At 38.7% G+C, this 18,753-nt stretch overlaps 1 protein-coding gene and 1 long non-coding RNA gene across 4 annotated transcripts in view; one reads left to right on the top strand and one right to left on the bottom strand.

Moving 5' to 3' along the window:
• PLCG2 (phospholipase C gamma 2) overlaps window positions 1-14,397 on the top strand; it is a 163,016-nt gene extending 148,619 nt beyond the window's left edge. For both annotated transcript variants that reach the window (XM_020992634.2, XM_078149768.1), the window contains 3 exons: window positions 4,299-4,387; window positions 10,018-10,202; window positions 10,546-14,397. In XM_020992634.2, the coding sequence (XP_020848293.1) occupies window positions 4,299-4,387; window positions 10,018-10,202; window positions 10,546-10,588 (317 nt within the window). In that variant the 3' untranslated portion in view covers window positions 10,589-14,397. The remainder of the gene's footprint in view (window positions 1-4,298; window positions 4,388-10,017; window positions 10,203-10,545) is intronic.
• On the bottom strand, window positions 4,387-11,164 carry LOC144454084 (uncharacterized). Of its 2 annotated transcripts, none has more exons than XR_002325720.2 (3): window positions 11,077-11,164; window positions 7,656-7,764; window positions 4,387-4,650 (listed from the first exon to the last, which is right to left on the bottom strand). It is a non-coding gene; the product is annotated as an uncharacterized LOC144454084 (long non-coding RNA). The 2 variants fall into 2 exon arrangements; XR_013484650.1 differs by having other exon boundaries at window positions 4,387-4,547.
• Window positions 14,398-18,753: the final 4,356 nt, after the last annotated feature.

Raw genomic sequence — 18,753 nt, 5'->3', positions numbered from 1 at the left:
TTCCACCTCAAAAGAAGTTAGAGATTCTACAAATCAGAGGTGAGGAAGAGTGTCCCAAGTATAGGAGTTAGGGTAAGAAGGGAAGATGGCCTGTACACAGGCATTGAGATGGAAAATGGATGGCAGTAGGTCAACATGGAGTTCAGAAGGGAGAGTAATATGTACTAAAGCCTGGAAAAGCTGGCAGAAGAAAGAATGTGAAAGGCTGTACATGCCAAACAATGCGGTTTGTACTTTATCTAAGAAGCAGGAGGGAACCACTAGAACTTTTTGAGTGACATGTTCAGACCATCATGGTTAGGTTTGTTTTACTATAAAAAATTAAAAGCAGTTTTTTTCTGTATTTCCCCTTCGCCTTCCTGGGCTAGTTAGTTAGTTAGATAGACAGACAGACAGATAGGTAGGTAGTTAAACTCTATTTTGAGTCTTTTTTCCAACTGTTTGCTAAACTCTTCTGTCTTGCTGACATTCAGTTCAGGTACCACTCCAACACAAGAACCCTTTCATAATTCCCCCAGGGAAGCCATCTTTCCACTCAATTCTTTTGTGTTTACATTTTACACATTTTGTGTTTACCCTTCAGGGTATATGTTATATTTACCCAATAGAATATAATCTCCTTGAAAGCAGGGAATGCTTTTTTTTTTTAATCTTTCTATCCCCTGTGCCTTGGCATGTAATAAATGTTTATTGAGTGTTGAATGAATATCTAGTGTAAATGGGACACGTGGAGCAAGTTCCATCAACAGACAACTTACGTTTAGATGTAATATAGGAATTCTTTGTGAGGATGGTGTCCTGTTGCCCTCCCCCTGCCTACTGTACATTCAAGGGAAAAACCATAGACTGACTTTATTCTACTCTTTGCTTCCACAAAGACTGGAATCATCTCTCCAGGTTAGTGGAGACTCCTGGCACAGCAAAGGTTTGGTTTGGATCCTGGTTCCTATGTATTTCTCGTGTAATAAAGCTCCAGTGTTGTCTAAACTTCTGCTTTCTTCAATAAACAAATCTCACGGATTCAAATTCAAATTCAAACCTTGTAGGGAATTTCTCTTAAATTAGACATAGGCTTGATGAAGGTTTTCCTACTGAACTGTCTGTGAAAAGAATTTCCTAAGCAAATTAATTATATAAGCAACATTTCATGGTCAATGCTTAGCCTTTTTGCTTTTTTTTTTTAACGCTTTAGAAGTATCTGTTTATTTATATTCTAATTACAAATCACTTCACTGTCCACGAGTAGGGGGAGTTCCAAAGAAACTCTACTTGGCAACAACCCCTGGTTAGCTTCAGTTATCTGACTGTATGTACTTGAAAGTAATAAAATGGCATTTAAAACAATTCCTGTAATTGAAACATTTTTCTGATCCAGATTGGCCTTCTCCCCAGTTAGTCCAAATCAATGAGGCTTGACTTTGGAAGCACTTTTCATTTCCCTTTTAGCAACAATATGTACTGTAGTCTTTCTTGCCAGGACATCTGTGCCAGAAGCAGATTCCTCTTTTGTGTGACAATGCCTCTCATTGGCTAGATGCCTTTACACAGGATTACTGTAGACTCGACCAACTGCATTTATTTCATTTCTTCTAAAAAGCAGGCTATGCCTCCTCACCTTTGGCATAGTGGCTCAGTGGGCAAAGGGGACCCTGAGATTGAAGTATTTACACAAAATAGTTCCTACCTATGCTATTTTTCATGAAAAGTTGTTGCTTGCGAATTTCATGCATATTGGCCCATCATTATTTTTCATTATTGAATGTTTCCATTTTGGCCTTTTGGCCAAAGTAAGACAAGACTCTCAAGAGAATTCAGAGGTGAGCCAACAAAATTATTTCAGGGTTGAAGATGAAGACCAGTGAGGAAAGGTTAATATCAAAACTTAGATTACTTTACTTAGAGATAATAACTCTGGAGGAATAGTCCTTTTCATCTCCTCTGCTTTGAATGGAATGTACTAAGTCATTTAGTAGCTGCTGCCCTCTGGGCTTCAGAGTAACCCGGGCCACATGTCATCAGGGGTATGTCCAAGCTCTCTCATGGTCAAACTTCAGGAGCACCCTCCCTGTTTCCCACAATGTTAGAAATAGAAAGGCTGTCATTGTATTAAAAGCATTTAAAAAATTCTCTTGCATGAGGCAGTTACCTAGTTGTCACCCATTCTTGGTCTCTAAGCATGAGGGGAAGTAAGTTTGAATATAGAATCACAAGACCTAGACTTTTGTATAGCAACTTTAGGAATCATCTAGCCCAGGCTACTTATTTTACGATTGAGGAAACTAAAGCCAAAAGGGGCTAACAGATTTGCTCAGAGACAGGTAGCAGAACTGAGATTCAAACCCAGTTCCTCTGACTCCAAATCTAGTGTTCTTTCCTCTAAAGCATTTACAATTTAAATTATTTTTATTATGACCTTAAGTCCCCACCCCCCTTCCAGCCAGTGCACAGCGAAACATAAAAAGAGGATTCTGTATGAAAATGTGAGTCTCCATTTCTCATTGCTTGCTTTGGGGAAAAAAGAATGTAGTAAAGTCACAGGTTACTTTCAGAACTGCCCTGCTTATCTATACTTCCTTCTGATTTCCTTCTGCTCTGTTCTGTGCATTTAAAAAAAATTGCCATGGCTCTTTTTTTGGGTGTCACTATTAATAACATTTTCTCTCTTCCTTATTCTGCCCCAATTGAAAACTAAGAGGCAAAAAAAAAAGGAAAGAAAAATCCTTGTAACCAATTAGCATGGTGAAACAAAAACAAATCCACACACTGGCAAACAAAAATCTATGTTTCTGTACCTTGTTTCCATCACTTCTTTGTCAGGATAACATACTTATTGTAAGTCCTCTGGAGACATGGTTGGCTACTGCTTTGATCAGAGTTAAATCTTTTAACTTTTTAGAGGGAGGCAATCTAGGGTAAGTAACCAGTAAGTATCTGAGGCCAGATTTGAACTCTGGGCCTGACTCCAGGGCTGGTGTTCTGTCCACTGCACCACCTAGCTGCCCCAACTTTTTTTTTTAAAGTGTTGCTGCTATCCATGTATAAATTGTTTTCCTGGTTCTTCTCATTTCACTCAGGAAAATTCAAATCACCCAGGATTCTCTGAAATAATTTCTTTCATAATTTCTTAAGAGACAGTAATATTCCACTATATTTATATAGCACAATTTGTTTAGCCAAATCCCGGTTGTGTAAGAAACAATGTTAGACATGCCTTTAGATTCCAATTTTCCCCTCTTTTGGCTCTCTTCAAGCTTAAGAAGCTCATTTTGTTTCCACCATTATTCTCTCTCTTAATGCCTCCCCCTACCTCAAATACCTACTTCTTTCCCTTTTGAATTTGATATATTTATATACCAAATGGTGTCTATGTGTATGTATATGTGTATGTGTATGTGTGTGTGTTTTCAACCCTCCTTTGTCCATTCAGATAAGACTGAAGTTCGTCTGATACCCACTCCCTTCCTCCTTCCTCCGTGTTTGTTGATTCTTCTCACATACCCAGTTTTGAGAACTGGCAAGTTCTACTCCATTCCTCATTTCTTTACTAGTGTATTCTTTTACCCTCCCTTCTATTTTTCTCAGATCAGAAATAATCCACCTCCAAGAATTACTTTTTAAATTTTATTTATTTATTTTCTTATTTCTTATATTATTTTTCTCATTTCTTTCTACTACCTTATGTGAAACAGAATTTTGAGTGGGAAAGATTTAGCTTGAACATAAGAAGATTTTTGACAAGCTTAGTCAGCTGTGGTATGACTTGCCTAGGAAAGCTGTAAATTCCCTTCCATGGGAATCTTTAAAAATAAGAGAAATTCCCTTGTCCTTTGGGATATATGAGTCCTGCCTAAGGCTGGGTCTTTCACTGTCTCTTTAAACCTGCTGACCACAGCAGTGTGGATGGAACTAAAAAAAAAAGAAAAAACACCTCTACTATTCTTTATAATTGAATTTGTAATATTCCATACCCATTACATTCTTTTTTTCTTCTTTTTTAGTTCATAGTTTTTAGTCTCTCGTTTAACTGATATTTCCCCATCCTTCTGCTATTCTAGGATGCCAACAAAGGCACATTTTCCCAGCCTTTATTCCTTGAAGTATCGTGGTAGCAGAAATTGCATTTGAACTGAATGTATTGTATTTAAAAAAGGGACAGAAGGGTTCTGATGCAGGGACCACATAGAGGGTGCTGACCCCTAGCTCTTGGAGATAACCGTGAGTGAACTCTTGAGTGTCCTCCAGAGCAAAGGTTCTTAACTTCCATATTCTTTTGTGTTTGTTTTATTGTCATACCCTAGGGTTTAGAGCAGTTCCTCTTAAAAATGGTTACAGTGAAGATATTGAGCTGGCCTCCCTTCTGGTTTTCTGTGAGATGCGTCCTGTCTTGGTGAGTATCGTGAAAGCAGAGATGGTCCTGTTTGGTTCTTTCTCAGTGAGTGGTTCAGAACTTGTCAGCAGAATAACTCGGGCCCTTTGCTCCACTGTATTATCCTTTGGTACGTTTCATTGGTCAAGGAATTGAGGCACTGCACGAAGAGTTGGTTCTCCTAAAAAAGAAAGAACTGGATGCCTTCAGCTCTAGGTTCATTGACAGGTCCTTGGACTTCTTCCTTTTTTCAGCCTTCTTAATTAGTATATTCTACTAGAAGTCTGGTAGTAGGAGAAAAAAAAAACCTGAAAGGTTACAGATCATACTTTCCTCTTGGATTTTTCCCAAAAGTCTTTAAAGATGAGCAATTGGGACTGCTAGGTGATTGCTGCCATCCCTTCCAATTCTAAATCCTACTGTTTTGTTCAGCTGGCTACAGCAATTGGTTAAAGTGCTATGTGTCAGCTATTACAGAAACACTTCATATATTTGCAAATTACATGGGCAGCCTCAACTATCTAGATCATTAGTGTCAAATTCAAATAGAAACAGGGGCCACTAAAGTAGATAAAGATCCTTGTGGGCCACATGTTGACTTGTTTTAAAATGCAATGTTACCTATGTTTTATTGCATTTTTATTTATTCTCTTAAGTATTTCCCAATTATATTTTAACCTGGTTCAAGCTGCACTCAAGAGTACTGTGCACCACATAAGGCTTGCAGGCTGCATATCTAACACTTCTGATCTAGAACATAGCCAAGAACAAGGGAGGATGTTTAAAAAAAAGCCTTTGAGGAGTTAGACAAGTTGTCACAGTCTATTCCAGGACTTCTTTTTCTTTTTATAAATTTAAAAAAAATTTTTTTAGGCAATTGGGGGTTAAGTGACTTGTCCAGGGTCACACAGCTAGTAAGTGTTAAGTGTTTGGTCTGAGGACAGATTTGAACTCGGGTCCTCCTCACTTCAGGGCTGGTGCTCTATCCACTGTGCTGCCTAGCTGCCCCTCATTCCAGGACTTCTTAACCTGGGAATTTGTTTTAAAACAAAACAAAACAAAACAAAACAAAACAAAACAATTGATAAACTGTATTTCAACATGATTGGTTTCCTTTGTAATCCTGTGTATTTTATGCATTTAAAAAAATTATTCTGCGAAGGGACACACAGACTCTACCAGAAAGCCAGAAGTTCATGATACCCAAAAGGTTAGAAACCCCTGGTCTTGCCCTAACTCAGAGCCTATTTATTTTTACTTTAAACATAATTCTGACAAGCTTTGTTACCAGGCTTTCTAGGTCAAAGAAGATTAGAAGTAACAAATTAGATTGAGGGAGAAGTGAGGGTGGTGCTAAGAACAGGCACTGACTGGGTAAAAAAAAAAAAAGATAGCAAAATCAGAAACAAGAACTGAAAAATCTCAGGAGCCTGGGGCTGTTTGGTGAGGAAGAATGAGGGTGGGAGTAGCCTTGTATACCTCATCAAAATAAGGGCCTTTTATTACATAAACTGAGGACAATAACTAATATTCATAATGATGACCCCTGATGAGTCATCAGGAAACATTTATGTTTTAGCATTCTTTGTTTAAGGTGACAGAAGATAGTGTAATGGAATTATTTCCATTTAGTTTTTAAAAAACAAAACAAAATAGTCCATACTTAAAGGTATATGCTTCAATTGTGTGGTAAATGAAGTTATATAGAACATTCTGCACAGTGACAGATTCAGTGTTACTTACTGTGATTTTAGCTGGGATTCCTGTGCTAACTTTGCAGTGGGGCTCAGCAGGAAAAGAAGGAGAAGGGGGGGCATTCCAAGCTTAGGGAACAGCATGAGCAAAACCAGAGAGGAAGGAAAGTACTGTATTTCACTGCATAATCATCGCAGATTTTATGCCAAATTTTTTGCAAAAAAGTGAGGAGGGATGCATTATGTGAAGTTTTTTTTTTTTATTGTGCCGGTATTACTTAAAAATCATTTATTACTAAACTGTATCATTGGCAGACGAACTGCATAATTTAATTAGTGTTGGAAGATGCCAAGTCTTATCATATCATGTGACTTATCCATGGCAGCTTCTCTTGCCCACCAGTTCCCCTTGCGCCTATGGCTCTTCATTGGGTTGAGGGACAATACCGTTAGTACTGCATCGCTCTAAACCACACAAGTCAGCTTTCAGAAATATACCAACAATGTGCACGCACTGAGAATTCTAGGTTCGCAGCTCGCAATGTGTTAGAGATAATTGCATATCCATATGCCACTGGTGAATACATTGCTGTTCTGTTTACTTTTTAAGCCACATGAAGAACAGAATTATGCCATGTGACAATTATGTGAGCAAAGGTTACAAATCATTTTTAGACTGAAAAAAACAAAACCCAGAGTCAGTGATTATACAATGAAATATGGTAGAAGGTGTGTATAGGTTGGGCAGAAAGTGAATGGGCTGTCTGCTTTGAGTGGAGCAAAGAATGAGGACATGGGAGGAGAGTGTTTTGAAATATGGTTGGAAAGGTCAGGGGTGAAACAGAATTGTGAAGGGCCTTGAGTGCTGGTTGATTGAGGACTTGGCTATATGAGATTACCATAGTTACTAGGAACAATTCTAAGCAATTTAAATAATGAGGTATCAGCCAGTCAGCAAGCATTTACCAAGTACTTGCTATGTGCCAGGCCTGGTGTTTGGTATTGAGGACACAAAATGGTCTTCTCCCTCGAGGGTAAACAACATGTCCCATACAAGCGAATATGAGGCACGTACTGATTAATACAGAACAAGGTAATTTCAGGGTGGAGAAGGCACTAGCGGTTGGGGGGATCAGGAAAGCCCTCAGGTAGAAGGTGGCACTTGGGCTGAATTCTGAAGGAAGTGAAGGATTCTAAGAGGCAAAGGTAAGGAATGAATGCATTCCAGGAATGGGTAAAAGCCTGAATAATGGCAGAGAGATGACAGATGGATGTTATGTCTAGGGAACAGCAATTGGGCTGGAGTATAGAGTTGGTGAAGAAGAAGAATGTGTAATAAGCCTGGAAAAGTAGGCTGGAGTCACATTGTGCAGGCTTTAAATGCCCATTGAGTACTGTAGGTGGCAGAAAAGATAAAAATATTTAGGAGAAAACTAATTAGTTCTTGATGAGGTAAGCTAAGAACCTTGGATGGTGTTACTAATGGTGTATCAGCTTGGCTGGGGTAGTGTGGTTGCTGAAGACTTGCTAATATGATCTTAAGCTAGGGCATAGTACCTGGATCAAACATAGGACCTTAAGTAAAGGCATAGTACCTTCATCAAAGGAGGTATCCTTTCTTTCCATCTTCTGTATATTCAGATCTGGGCAGTATGCTTTAATAAGGACATTGGCAAGCTGGAGCAATACAGGAAGAATCTTCACCTAACAATTAATAGTTGATATAATGTTAATGATTTAAAAAACTTATCCTTTATAACCAACAAAGGTCTACTGAGTTCAAGTTGTGTGTGCTGAGTAATCAAATAACTGAGCAGACAGTATTCAGACACAGACAGATATGGATTTGGCATTAATCAATGTACTGTGCCACCCAACGAAAGCCTTCACCATAGCCTTGTCTCTTTAGCACACCAGGAGGTGGAGAGGCACTGAAATCCATATCTTATGAGGAAAGTTAAAGTTGTTTAAGCTACAGAGAAGAGATGATAACTGTCTTAAGATATTTGAAGGCATCTAATTTGAAATAGATCAATAGAGGCAGAATGGGTCTTAGGGATCATCTTGTCTAAGTCATCATTTTATAGATGAAGGAACTGAGGTGTGAGAGATTGTAGTGACTTTCCTACAGTCACGTAACTAGTTGGTAGGAGAGCCACAATAAGATCCTGTGTCTTCTGATGCCTAATCCATGGGGCTTAACGAGCTTAATAACAAATACAGTTATATGTTCACAAAAATTATGGTTTAATAACAATGACAGCTGACATATGATACTTTAAGGTTTAAATGCTTTATGTGTATTATCTCATTTGGTTCTCACAATAAGCCTGTGAGGTAAATACTGTAGGTATTAAGGATAAGGAAGCTGATGCTCATAGAGGTTAAATGACTTTACCCTGGCCACACAGCAAATGTCAGAGGCAGCATTTGAACTCGGGTTTCTTGACTCCAAGTCAAGTGTTTGGTTACATCATGCTGCCTCCATGACATTTAATTATGGAGGGTACCTCTACTATATTCTTAGTCACTGTTAGAAGGAACTCTTTTTGCAACACTGAAGGACAAAGAGTCTTAATTTTCTCTTCTCTTCCTTGCTGTCTCAGATATAGTTCTCTCCCCCTACCCTTTCTGGATTTTACTTATAATGTGAAAGATTAAGATTGTTCTGCTGTACATTTCCAGTCCTGTGTAGTGTTGAATAAACACTACTGCTTTCTTTTAAAGAGTCTTGTATTTTGAGATTATATGAGTAATAATAATAATACTAACTAGCATTTATGTAATCATTTAAGGTTTACAAAGTGTTTTTTACAAGTAACTCTTTTCATTCCCACAACAATCCCAAGAGACAAGTGCCATTATTATCCCTATTTTGCAGATGAGGAAACTTGAGGAAGACAGAGGTTAAGTGATGTGACCTAAATATGTGAGATGGGATTTGAATTCAGGTCTTCCTGTCTTCCAGGTTCAATGCTCTATCCACTGAGCCTTCTGGTGGTTTCGTATTAAGTAAATTGTATTACATTTCTATATTGTGCATTGTACCTCACTGATTTTAATTTTTCTGTCCCTGTCACCTAGTTGGGATGATGGGTGCTTAAAAAGGAGCATTTATCTAGTTGACCAAATACAGTGAATACATGTGTTTTCTAGCTCTGTTGACAGGTAAATTGTTGAAAGGGCCCAGTCTATAGTTTGGGAGTTAAGGGAGAATATTTTACCAGGGTCATGTGTCTTTATCTTGTACCTTATTTATTCAGACACTCTTGACTTGGGATTAATAATAACCTGCACAGTGACTGGGCTAAGGTTTACCTTTGTGTAGCACCTATAAAGAAACACTTCTTAAACAAATTAATTATGTGATAGTCTGATGATGTTTAAACTGCTAAAGAGAACAAATAGTTTTAAAAGTACTTTATAAGCTGTTATTTACCTATGGTTTACATAATGAGAATTAATTGCATTATAATGGGCCATCTCAGCAATGTACTAAAAAACAGAAACCTGATTAGCCCTTTTCTAAGTCATTGCACATAAATTATGGTTGTTTAAAAACCACCAGCAATTTAGCCTTGTCATAAATTCATATTGCCTGGGTTCCCAAATGATCTGAATTGAAGTTTTTTAATAAAATGTATTTTATAAAATGATTCAATCCCCTTGTTGGCCATTTTGATTAGAAAGTAGAGGTTCAGAAATAGACCCTTTGTGGTCTTAATTGGAAATAACCCTGGTCAGCAAGTGAGGAAGACTTGGATTCTAGATCTGGCCTGCTACTACACAGATGGGTGATCTTAGACAAATCAGCTTTCCCTTTCTGAGCCTTAGCTTTCTCCTCTTTAAAATGAAGGTGTGGGACTAGTTGATTTCTAAGATCCCTTCCAGTTATGATATTCAATAGACTATGAGCCTGCATCTTCAGTGTCTGCTGGTCTTCACTTTACTTTTCAGGAAAGTGAAGAAGAGCTCTATTCTTCCTGTCGCCAGCTTCGAAGGCGACAAGAGGAGCTGAATAACCAACTCTTCCTGTATGACACTCATCAGAACTTACGTAATGCCAGCAGAGATGCCCTGGTGAATGAATTCAACGTCAATGAAAATCAGTTGCAGCTGTATCAGGAAAAATGTAACCGGAGGTAAGGCAGCACTGATCTCCCACTGCCAGCTTGAAGGATTCAGTTATACTGGGGATGTGAGGCCTTGAAGGTAAGGGAAGATGCTTATAGTTCTATCAGCATAGGCATTTCTGGAAGTCCTTTTGTATCTCAGCTCATCTGTCCCTTATAAACAAACTTCCAGAAATACCTTTTGTTCACAACGCTTCCAAGTATAAACATCACCTCCAGGGGAAAGTTAGGCTGTAATGAACAATATAACTTCCTATTTGGTGATGAGTATTTCACAATTCAGTTTGTGTGTCTGTTACCTCACTACACAGATTTTTAGTCTAATTTCTGACTTTGGTTTATTTTCTTTAAGATTAAGGGAGAAGAGAGTCAGTAACAGCAAATTCTACTCCTAGAACAAGCTTGCAGTTTGGGGACTCTGTATATGTGTGTGTGTACAAGAGAGATAAACAGAGAGTACTTTACTAAGATCTTCAGAAGATGCAAATCTGTGAAGTCACCACTCCCAAAGAGCTGTCTGTCATCAGGATGACTTCCCTTAAGAAGAGCCAAGCAGGATTCACCATGATGACTTTCTGTTCTCTCTCCTCCATTTGATAACCTTTTTTTTTTTTAACTTATGTTCTGTACAAATTATACATAAGATATGTGGCTTGTTTTCTGTGACCAGTACCACAGTCCTCCCTGAATAAAGGCAAGCAAAAGTTCTGTAAGTTAGCCTTCTGTATTTGCTGAGCAAGGATGGCTTCTCTGCCAAAACACCTCGATTTTCATTGAACCAGGTAATTGACGACTTTGGTGGCAGATGAGCAAGAATCATTTTGTGGCTAACTTGCTAGATGCTGAGGATTTTTATTTGAAAAGAAAGACCATTTTTCCTTACCTCATCTATGTTCACTTGCATGAGGAGCGCAGAAGGAAGTTTTCCCTCTTGTCTCACTCTGTCAGTGGTCTCAGCCTTGCCGCTCCCTTCTTGCAACAGCTGCTACTCCTGTTGGTCATCCTGCCCATATCATATGTCAATAGACATTTAACATGGCAGCTTAGGATAATTATTGATTTACTGAATCACTTTACATGTGAATACAAGTTTTACATGCTCTTAATATTACAGAGACTGGCCTTCTGACAATCTGAATTGTCAGGGAAATTTTGAAGTCTCTCTTTTTAAAAGTGATTGTTGACTGACAAGATGATCAAATAAATTAATGTTTCCCTTTACGGCTTGGACCTCTAGGAAAGCATGATTTTCAAGTTATTTGTGTGTCAATAGTTTTATAGCCCTCTGAGCTTCAAGGCCAAGAGCATGCCTGGGGATGGAACAAGGCCAGCTGAGCTGTAGGATACAGCATGTTGTAGATCTTTGTCCTTGCTTGAAGGCAGTGGCCTACGATGGGCTCTTCCTTGCATAAGAGGCTAAATCACAGCTAAAGTCTTCAATCTGATTACTTTCTGGTTCTTTTGCTTGTTTCAAGAGATAGTGAGTTAGGAGATGGTTATTTCTTGAGAGCATTCCTTACCAAACTTTTTGAATATTTGTTGAGTAACATGAGGAAGGTGAGAAGACAGGAGAAGCACATGAAAACATTACAGAAACCTAAAAAGAGAGAGGAATCCTGTGTGCTTCCTTATAAAACTCACATTGGAAAAGCTTGGTCCCTAGTCATTGCAGATTTTTGTGCTGAGGGAGATTCATGATTAAGCCCTTTTAATATTGTTTGGGATTTCAAAATGTATATATTTGATTCATATTCTGTTTGGCCAGTGTTTAACCTTACTCTTTATTGTGATTTCATGGGCATAGGGAACTCTCTGGTGTGGAAACCTCCCTTCACGAATGCAAATTAGTGAAACTGTCTGAAATGTATAGTCATAGAGAGTTGCCATAGGACTTGGATGTTGGGTGACTTGTTCAGATTACATCGGCAGTATATGTGAGAGGTAGGGCCTGACCTAGGTCTTCCTGACTGTAAGGCTGGTCCTCTATACTTTATACAATGCTGCCTCTCAGTCTTACCCTGGTGCCTTTGGAATACTTCCTCTTAAACCATGCAAATGATAATTTGTGATAAGCTATTTTAGGAAAGGATGATGTTGGGGAATTCTTATAGTCAGGACTTATTGATAAGTTGCCATTCAGAGTGAATTGAGCACCAACTTGGAAGAAAAGGTTGTTTTGTTTTGTTTTTTAATCACCCAGTCCATTTTACTACTACCAAGAATTGTCATGAAATGGGTCTGAGAAGGAGGAACACAGCAATGAGCACACAAGTATAATTATTAGTCATGGACATCTGTGTGGAATTGGGGATGCAGGTGGGGCAGAACAGCTTCTTCTTCAAGCAGAGAACTCTTTTTGAAAGCACAGCCTTACATTATGGTAAAACTGTTACACACAACCACCTGCTTAAAGACCTGCCCCCCTCCCCAATTCAGTGCTTCTTTTAAAGAGTTGTAACTCAATTTTTTCTAAAACTGTGAACTTTTAGATTTATCCAGTGGAAGCCAATTTGAATGGATTTATTTGGCTTTATTACTTGTTGAACATTCACTGTGGTGGGGGAGGGTGGTTAATGAAGTAAATATATTTAATTCTACATATTACTGAGCAAAGACTATTTCATATGGTCCAAAAGGCTTTCACAACTAGCCCAAAAGGATAGCCCTGGCACAAATGTTGCTGTGAAGCGTCATTTAGGAACTGCTCCCAACTCTGTTATCCCCATCACAGTTTATATGTATCAATCATGCTTTTTTCCTTCCCTTGTCACATTTTCCTCTCAGCTTAATTACTCCTTGGTTGGTGATATCACCTTTTTTCTTTTTTTTTTTCTCCAGCCTGGCAATAGATGGAAGGTTTAGGTATAGACATTTGAACCAAACCCTTCTCCCAGGACAGCACCTAGGCTCCAAAGGCTCCCCTTAATCTAGTCCTTTGCATCAGTCTACATAAGTCTGAATGCTATTCAGTCCTAGCACAGATAGCAAAGGAGCCCAAGCCCAGGTCCTCTTAAACGAGATATTTGCAGCTACTATTTTGAAATTCTGCTGACACTTACTAGCTGTATGACCCTGGGCAAGTCACTTAACCCCAATTGCCTTAAAAAAAAAAGAAATTCTGTGAATTTCGGAACCAATACACACACACACACACACACAAACAAACATGATTGGCATGTTTTTGTGATGCTCAATTTTTGAAGGGCACCAGGAAAACTCAGCTACCCCAAATTATCTTACTCACCCAGGTTTTACCACCCCAAATTCCACCATTAGAGATTTATTCCTTTGGGTCCTTATTTCTGTGATTCCTTAAAATCTACCTGGAAAGGTAATATATTACTTTTATTCACATTAATTTATTAGTAACTAATCAGGTTATTTTTCTCTGGAAAAAGGTAGTTGGGAAGATGATGGACTCACAATTTTTTTCAGAGCTAGCCTTGCATCTTTATTAAAATATAGGGATAAAAACAATGATTTTGCATTATCCAATGCATATTCCAATGAATACTAATAATTAACAATATGTTTTAGAGCCATAGTTGATAGAATGGCTCAAGTATCATACCCCTGTAAAGATAAGTATGTGTGTACGTACACACACACGCACACACATACATATGCACCCCTCTGGCAATTCTAAAGGATTCAGACAAATCAAATTAATCCCTTGCACAAAAATTCCTTCTGGCATGGAGATGCAATGTCTCAGTGGCATCTAAGGGAGCTTCTTAATCTTGAACCATAAAAATATAGAGAGAATGCTTTCATTTTTACTTCATATTCAACTTGAGACCCCTGAAATCATATTTTGATCAACAAGAATAGATAATTAGATTTAGAGCAGACAGAATTTTTGAAGAATTTGAACATCCAGATATTTGTTAGATGATCCATTGAGGTTTGGCTGAAGATTTCTTCTTTTAGAGATTACGCCCTGTTTGCTAGATTTCACTGCTGCCTTGTTTTCAGCACCCAGAAATCTGTCTAGGATTTTGAAATCCCATTGTGCCTGCTTTTCTTTAGACTATGAGTGCTGCATTTGTAAACTTGTGTGTTCTATTATTAAAGCTTAATTTATTTTTATATAAATATCATGTGCCTATGTGTATATAGCAAAGACTATGTGGATTATCTCCCTGACAGTGGGCTGATATTAATGCTGTGATGGATTAAATTGCTCAATTGTATTTTAAGAAAAGTTTGGTGTGATGATTAATACCGATCTAGATTTTCCTGATGCTTAGTTTTATTTTGAGAGACAATGAAACTAAAGGTGAAAGATTTCAAGAGGGAAATGGGAATGGTCATTTTCTTAAAAACCTCTAATATCCCATGTAGTATTCATAGCCTGTGTCTATAGGACTACTCTACTATAGAAAAGTAACATATGAAAACCCAGGATGTACAAAGCATAAAGCTAGAGGATGATTATTCACTTTAGCAATGGTTTCTTTGCCTTTAAATAGTGAGCTTCTCCAGTGTGCTTCAGTCATCAATCAACCAATATTCAGGAAAGCCATCTTACTGTAGCAGAGGACCCACATGTACTGATAACATTAGAATCAAACATTTCTTTAGCGTTTATTTGTGCCAGGAATATCATATGTTAAGCATTAGAGATACAAAGAAAACAAAAATAGTCTCTGATCTCAAGGAGCTAACATTCTGATGGGAGAGATAACATATGTATAAATCAGCACTTAAATGATAATTATAGAATATGGAAGATAGTCCAAGAGGGAAAGTCACTATTGGAGTGGTGGTGGTGGAAACAGGAAAGGAACACATAGCACTTGAGCTGACTCTTGAAGGAGGCTGGGGATTGACACAAGTTAGAAGGGAGGGCATTCCAGGGATGGGAGACATACACAAGCATGGAGACAAAAACCAAAGCATGTGTGAGGCACAGCAAGTAAACGAGTGTGCCTAAATCACAGAGATTGTAGAATGTGGGGAATGAGTAATGAATATGGATACTGTAAATATGGGAAGGGGCTGAGTTGTAAAGAGATGTAACTGCTTAGCACAGGAGTTTATATTTGATCCTTTAGGTAATATGGAGCCTTTGGAATTTGCCGGGTAGGGAGGTAATATAGTCAGGACTATGCCTTAAGAAAATCACTTTGGCATCTGAGTGAAGGATGGATTGGAGTGAAGAGAGACTTGAGGTAGGAAGTCCAATTAGAAGGCTATAGAAATAGTCCAGATGAGAAGTGATGAGGCTTGAACTATGGTGGGTGACTGTGAATGGACTGTGAATGGAGAGGAGGTGATGTAGCTAAGGTAATGTTGGTTCATCATTTTTCATTTGAGTCTGACTTTGTGACCCCATTGAGAGTTTTCTTGGCAAAGATACTGGAGTGGTTTGCCATTTCCTTCTCCAGCTCATTTTACAGATGAGGAAACTGAGGCAAACAGGATTAAGTGATTTGCCCAAGGTCACACAGCTAATAAGTGTCTGAGGCCAGATTTGAACTCAGGAAGATACATCTTCCTGACTCCAGGCCCAGCACTCTATCCACTGTGCCACCTAGCTGGCCCATCTAAGATGTAGGAGAAAGATAAATAAGATTTGGTAACTGATTGGATAGATTGAGTTAGTAAGAGATAAGTTCTGTTTTGGACATGTTGAGTTTGAGATGTATATACGGCATCCAGGTCAAAATGTTTAATAGGCATTTGGTGATGGGAAACCAGAGCTCAGGCAAGAGACCAGGGCTGGATATATAGATGTGGGAATATTCTGTAGAGGGAAGGGAAGGAGGGAATAAGTTCTTATATTACACCTATGAAATATACCTACTATGTTTTAGGCGTTGTTCTAAACACTTTACAAAAGATATCTCATTTGATCCTCAAAACCCTGTGAGGTAGGTGCTGTTATTATCTCTGTTTTACAGGTGAGGAAACTGAGGTAGACCCGAGGTTAAGTGACTTGCCCAAGATCACATAGATAGTATCTGATGTCACATTTGAACTTTTTGATTCTAGGCCTAGCACTCTATGTACTGTCACTCCGCTACCTCAGAGAGGTAGAGGTATGTTATAGAGATGAATTTTATTTATTGAGATCATCAAGTGAGAAAGTATGGTGATATGACCCTTGTCCCAAGGCCTATTGCTATGGGACTCTCTGCTTAGTGGTGGAGATGAATGCCTTGCTTTATGTGAGGGGCTGGGTGGAGTTGAGCACTCCAGCTTTCACCAGTTACCCTAGAATCCTCTCTGGGGAGTCATCAAGATTTGAGTCTTTTTCATGATGCTAAGTTGCTTTGGGTGCCCTTGGCTTTCAGCATTGAGAGAGAAGGTGGAAGAGGCCAATTCCACTTCAGGTTGCTGAAGGAAAAGACTTTGGGAAGACATGAGAGGAAATGGCAGTCTTCATCATGTTCCTTTTCTCAACTTGATATTCAAGAGACTTTGGAGAATTCCCCCTTGGGTGAGATCTAGTATTCTCTCTCTTGCTTGAGCTGAGTTACCTCGATCCTAATAGGAGAGTTCCTTCACTCTGTATTGTTTAGTATATATTCTCTTATGTATACGTTCTCTGATTTCTGTCTTGCTCTGCTTTGGATAAATGGACTTCTTTGCTATTTGCTACGTGTTCACTGTGGAAATGGTGTTAGGTAGGAAAGGGTTTAAGCCTTGGATATGGAGCTTGGAGTCCCTCTTGCCCCCAAATGACAGTGATCCAAAGTTAACCCACACTTGATCTTATCCCCTTTGATGATCAAAACTCAAAGGAACAGATAGATATACTTCTAGCCCAGTAACTCCTCCCCTCCACGCCAGGAGAGCACAGCAGCCTCTTGCCCCAACTTTCTGCTTCCCCTCCTAGCAGGAATGAAACTCTTACTTGGAAAAGGTTAAGGGGAGAAGAGGCTAAAGATGTCTATTCTGCCTCCCTTCAAGCCACACAGAATGACAGCTCCTAATCATAGGTGGGCCTTACTACATATGGGGCCCTTTCCTTCCACTACAGAGAGAAAAGAGAAGAGAACTTAAGAGACAGCCTTGGGGGATATATGCACTTAGTGGACATGACGTGGATAAAAAGTCAGCAAAGAAGACTAAGCAGCCATCAGCTAGGCAGGAGGAGAACCAAAAGAGTAAAGAAAACCCAGAAAGGAGAATTCGTCAAAGAGGAACCCCACAGAAGACTGAAATTGAAAACACTGAGGATTTTGATAGATCAAGTTTAGATATTTTAGTTCACTCGTCTGTAAACATTAAGCCAAGATTAGGACAGCAAAAAAAATCTTGTGACCTCTATGCCTGGGGTCCTAAACACCCCATGACTGACAATGAAACCAATCTCAATACCATCTTCTACCTCTCTGATTCCTTGATTGGCTCTCATGGGACTAGATGCTGTTACAGAGAACCCTTTAAAGATCACAGATGGTACTTGTATTTGCTGGCTAAACAGTGTAGTTACAAAAAGGAGACCTGGGACACAGAGAAGTTCAGCAGCATATCGAAAAATGTTGTGGAAAACTCTGAGTGAATCAATTAGGGAAGTGAAGAAATGAGATAGAATGCGGGAAATGCCGTATAGATTAAACAGTCTTTTTGTGGGATAATTGGAACTATTTCTAGAAAAAGACAAACACATCTAAAGCCCATTTCCCCCTTCAATTTAGAAGACCTATTCTGAAGTTCTACTTTTCTAGTACTGTGTGGTCTTGGACAAGTCATTTCCCTCTCCAAATCCTATTTTCCCCATTTTACAGATGAGACAACTCTCAGCCACACAAGACTACAAGACTGTTGTGAGGATTAAATGAAAGTGTGAAAGAACACATTTTACAAAATGCTAATTTGAAAACAACTGATAAGCCCACTTCAGACCAGGGTTTGCCCTGGGGGTACTAATTGGAAATAGGAACTTGTGTGTACTCTGGGCCAGTTACCAGAAACTGTACACGCCTTTTATTTAATAGTGTGATGGAAAGAGCAACGGATTTTGGATCACAGGACCTGGGTTTGAATTTTGGCTCTATTACTTATATTTTTAAAATTAATCAATTTATTTGTTTTTAGTTTTCAGTAATCACTTCCATAAGATTTTGAGTTCCAAATTTTTTCCCCATCTCTCCCCTCCCCCCCACCCCAAGAAGGCATGTAAATTGATACAGGCTCAACATGTACATTCATATTAAACCTATTTTCACATTAGTCATGTTGTAAAGAAGAATTGGAACCAATGAGAGAAACTATTAGAAAGAAGAAACAAAAAAAAGAGAGAGAGAAAGCAAATAATATGCTTCAATCAGCATTCAAACTCCATAGTTCTTTTTATGGATGTGGACAGCATTTTCCATCATGAGTCTTTTGGAGTTGTCTTAGATCCTTGCATTGTTAAGAAGAGATAAGTCTATCAAAGTTAGTCATCACACAATGTGGCTGTTACCATGTACCATGTTCTCCTGGTGTTGCTCACTTCACTCAGCATCAGATTGTATGAGAAATAATGAGCAGGCGGACTTCAGAAAAACCTGGCTCCATTACTTATTAACTCTATGAACCTGGACAAATAACTTTACTTCTCTGG

The sequence above is a fragment of the Phascolarctos cinereus genome, unplaced genomic scaffold, assembly GCF_003287225.1.
Source record: "Phascolarctos cinereus isolate Bilbo 61053 unplaced genomic scaffold, phaCin_HiC Scaffold_2;HRSCAF=192, whole genome shotgun sequence".
In the NCBI taxonomy this organism is placed as follows: domain Eukaryota; kingdom Metazoa; phylum Chordata; class Mammalia; order Diprotodontia; family Phascolarctidae; genus Phascolarctos; species Phascolarctos cinereus.
The sequence above is the reverse complement of the archived record's forward strand: the minus strand, read 5'-3'. Positions and strand labels throughout refer to the sequence as shown.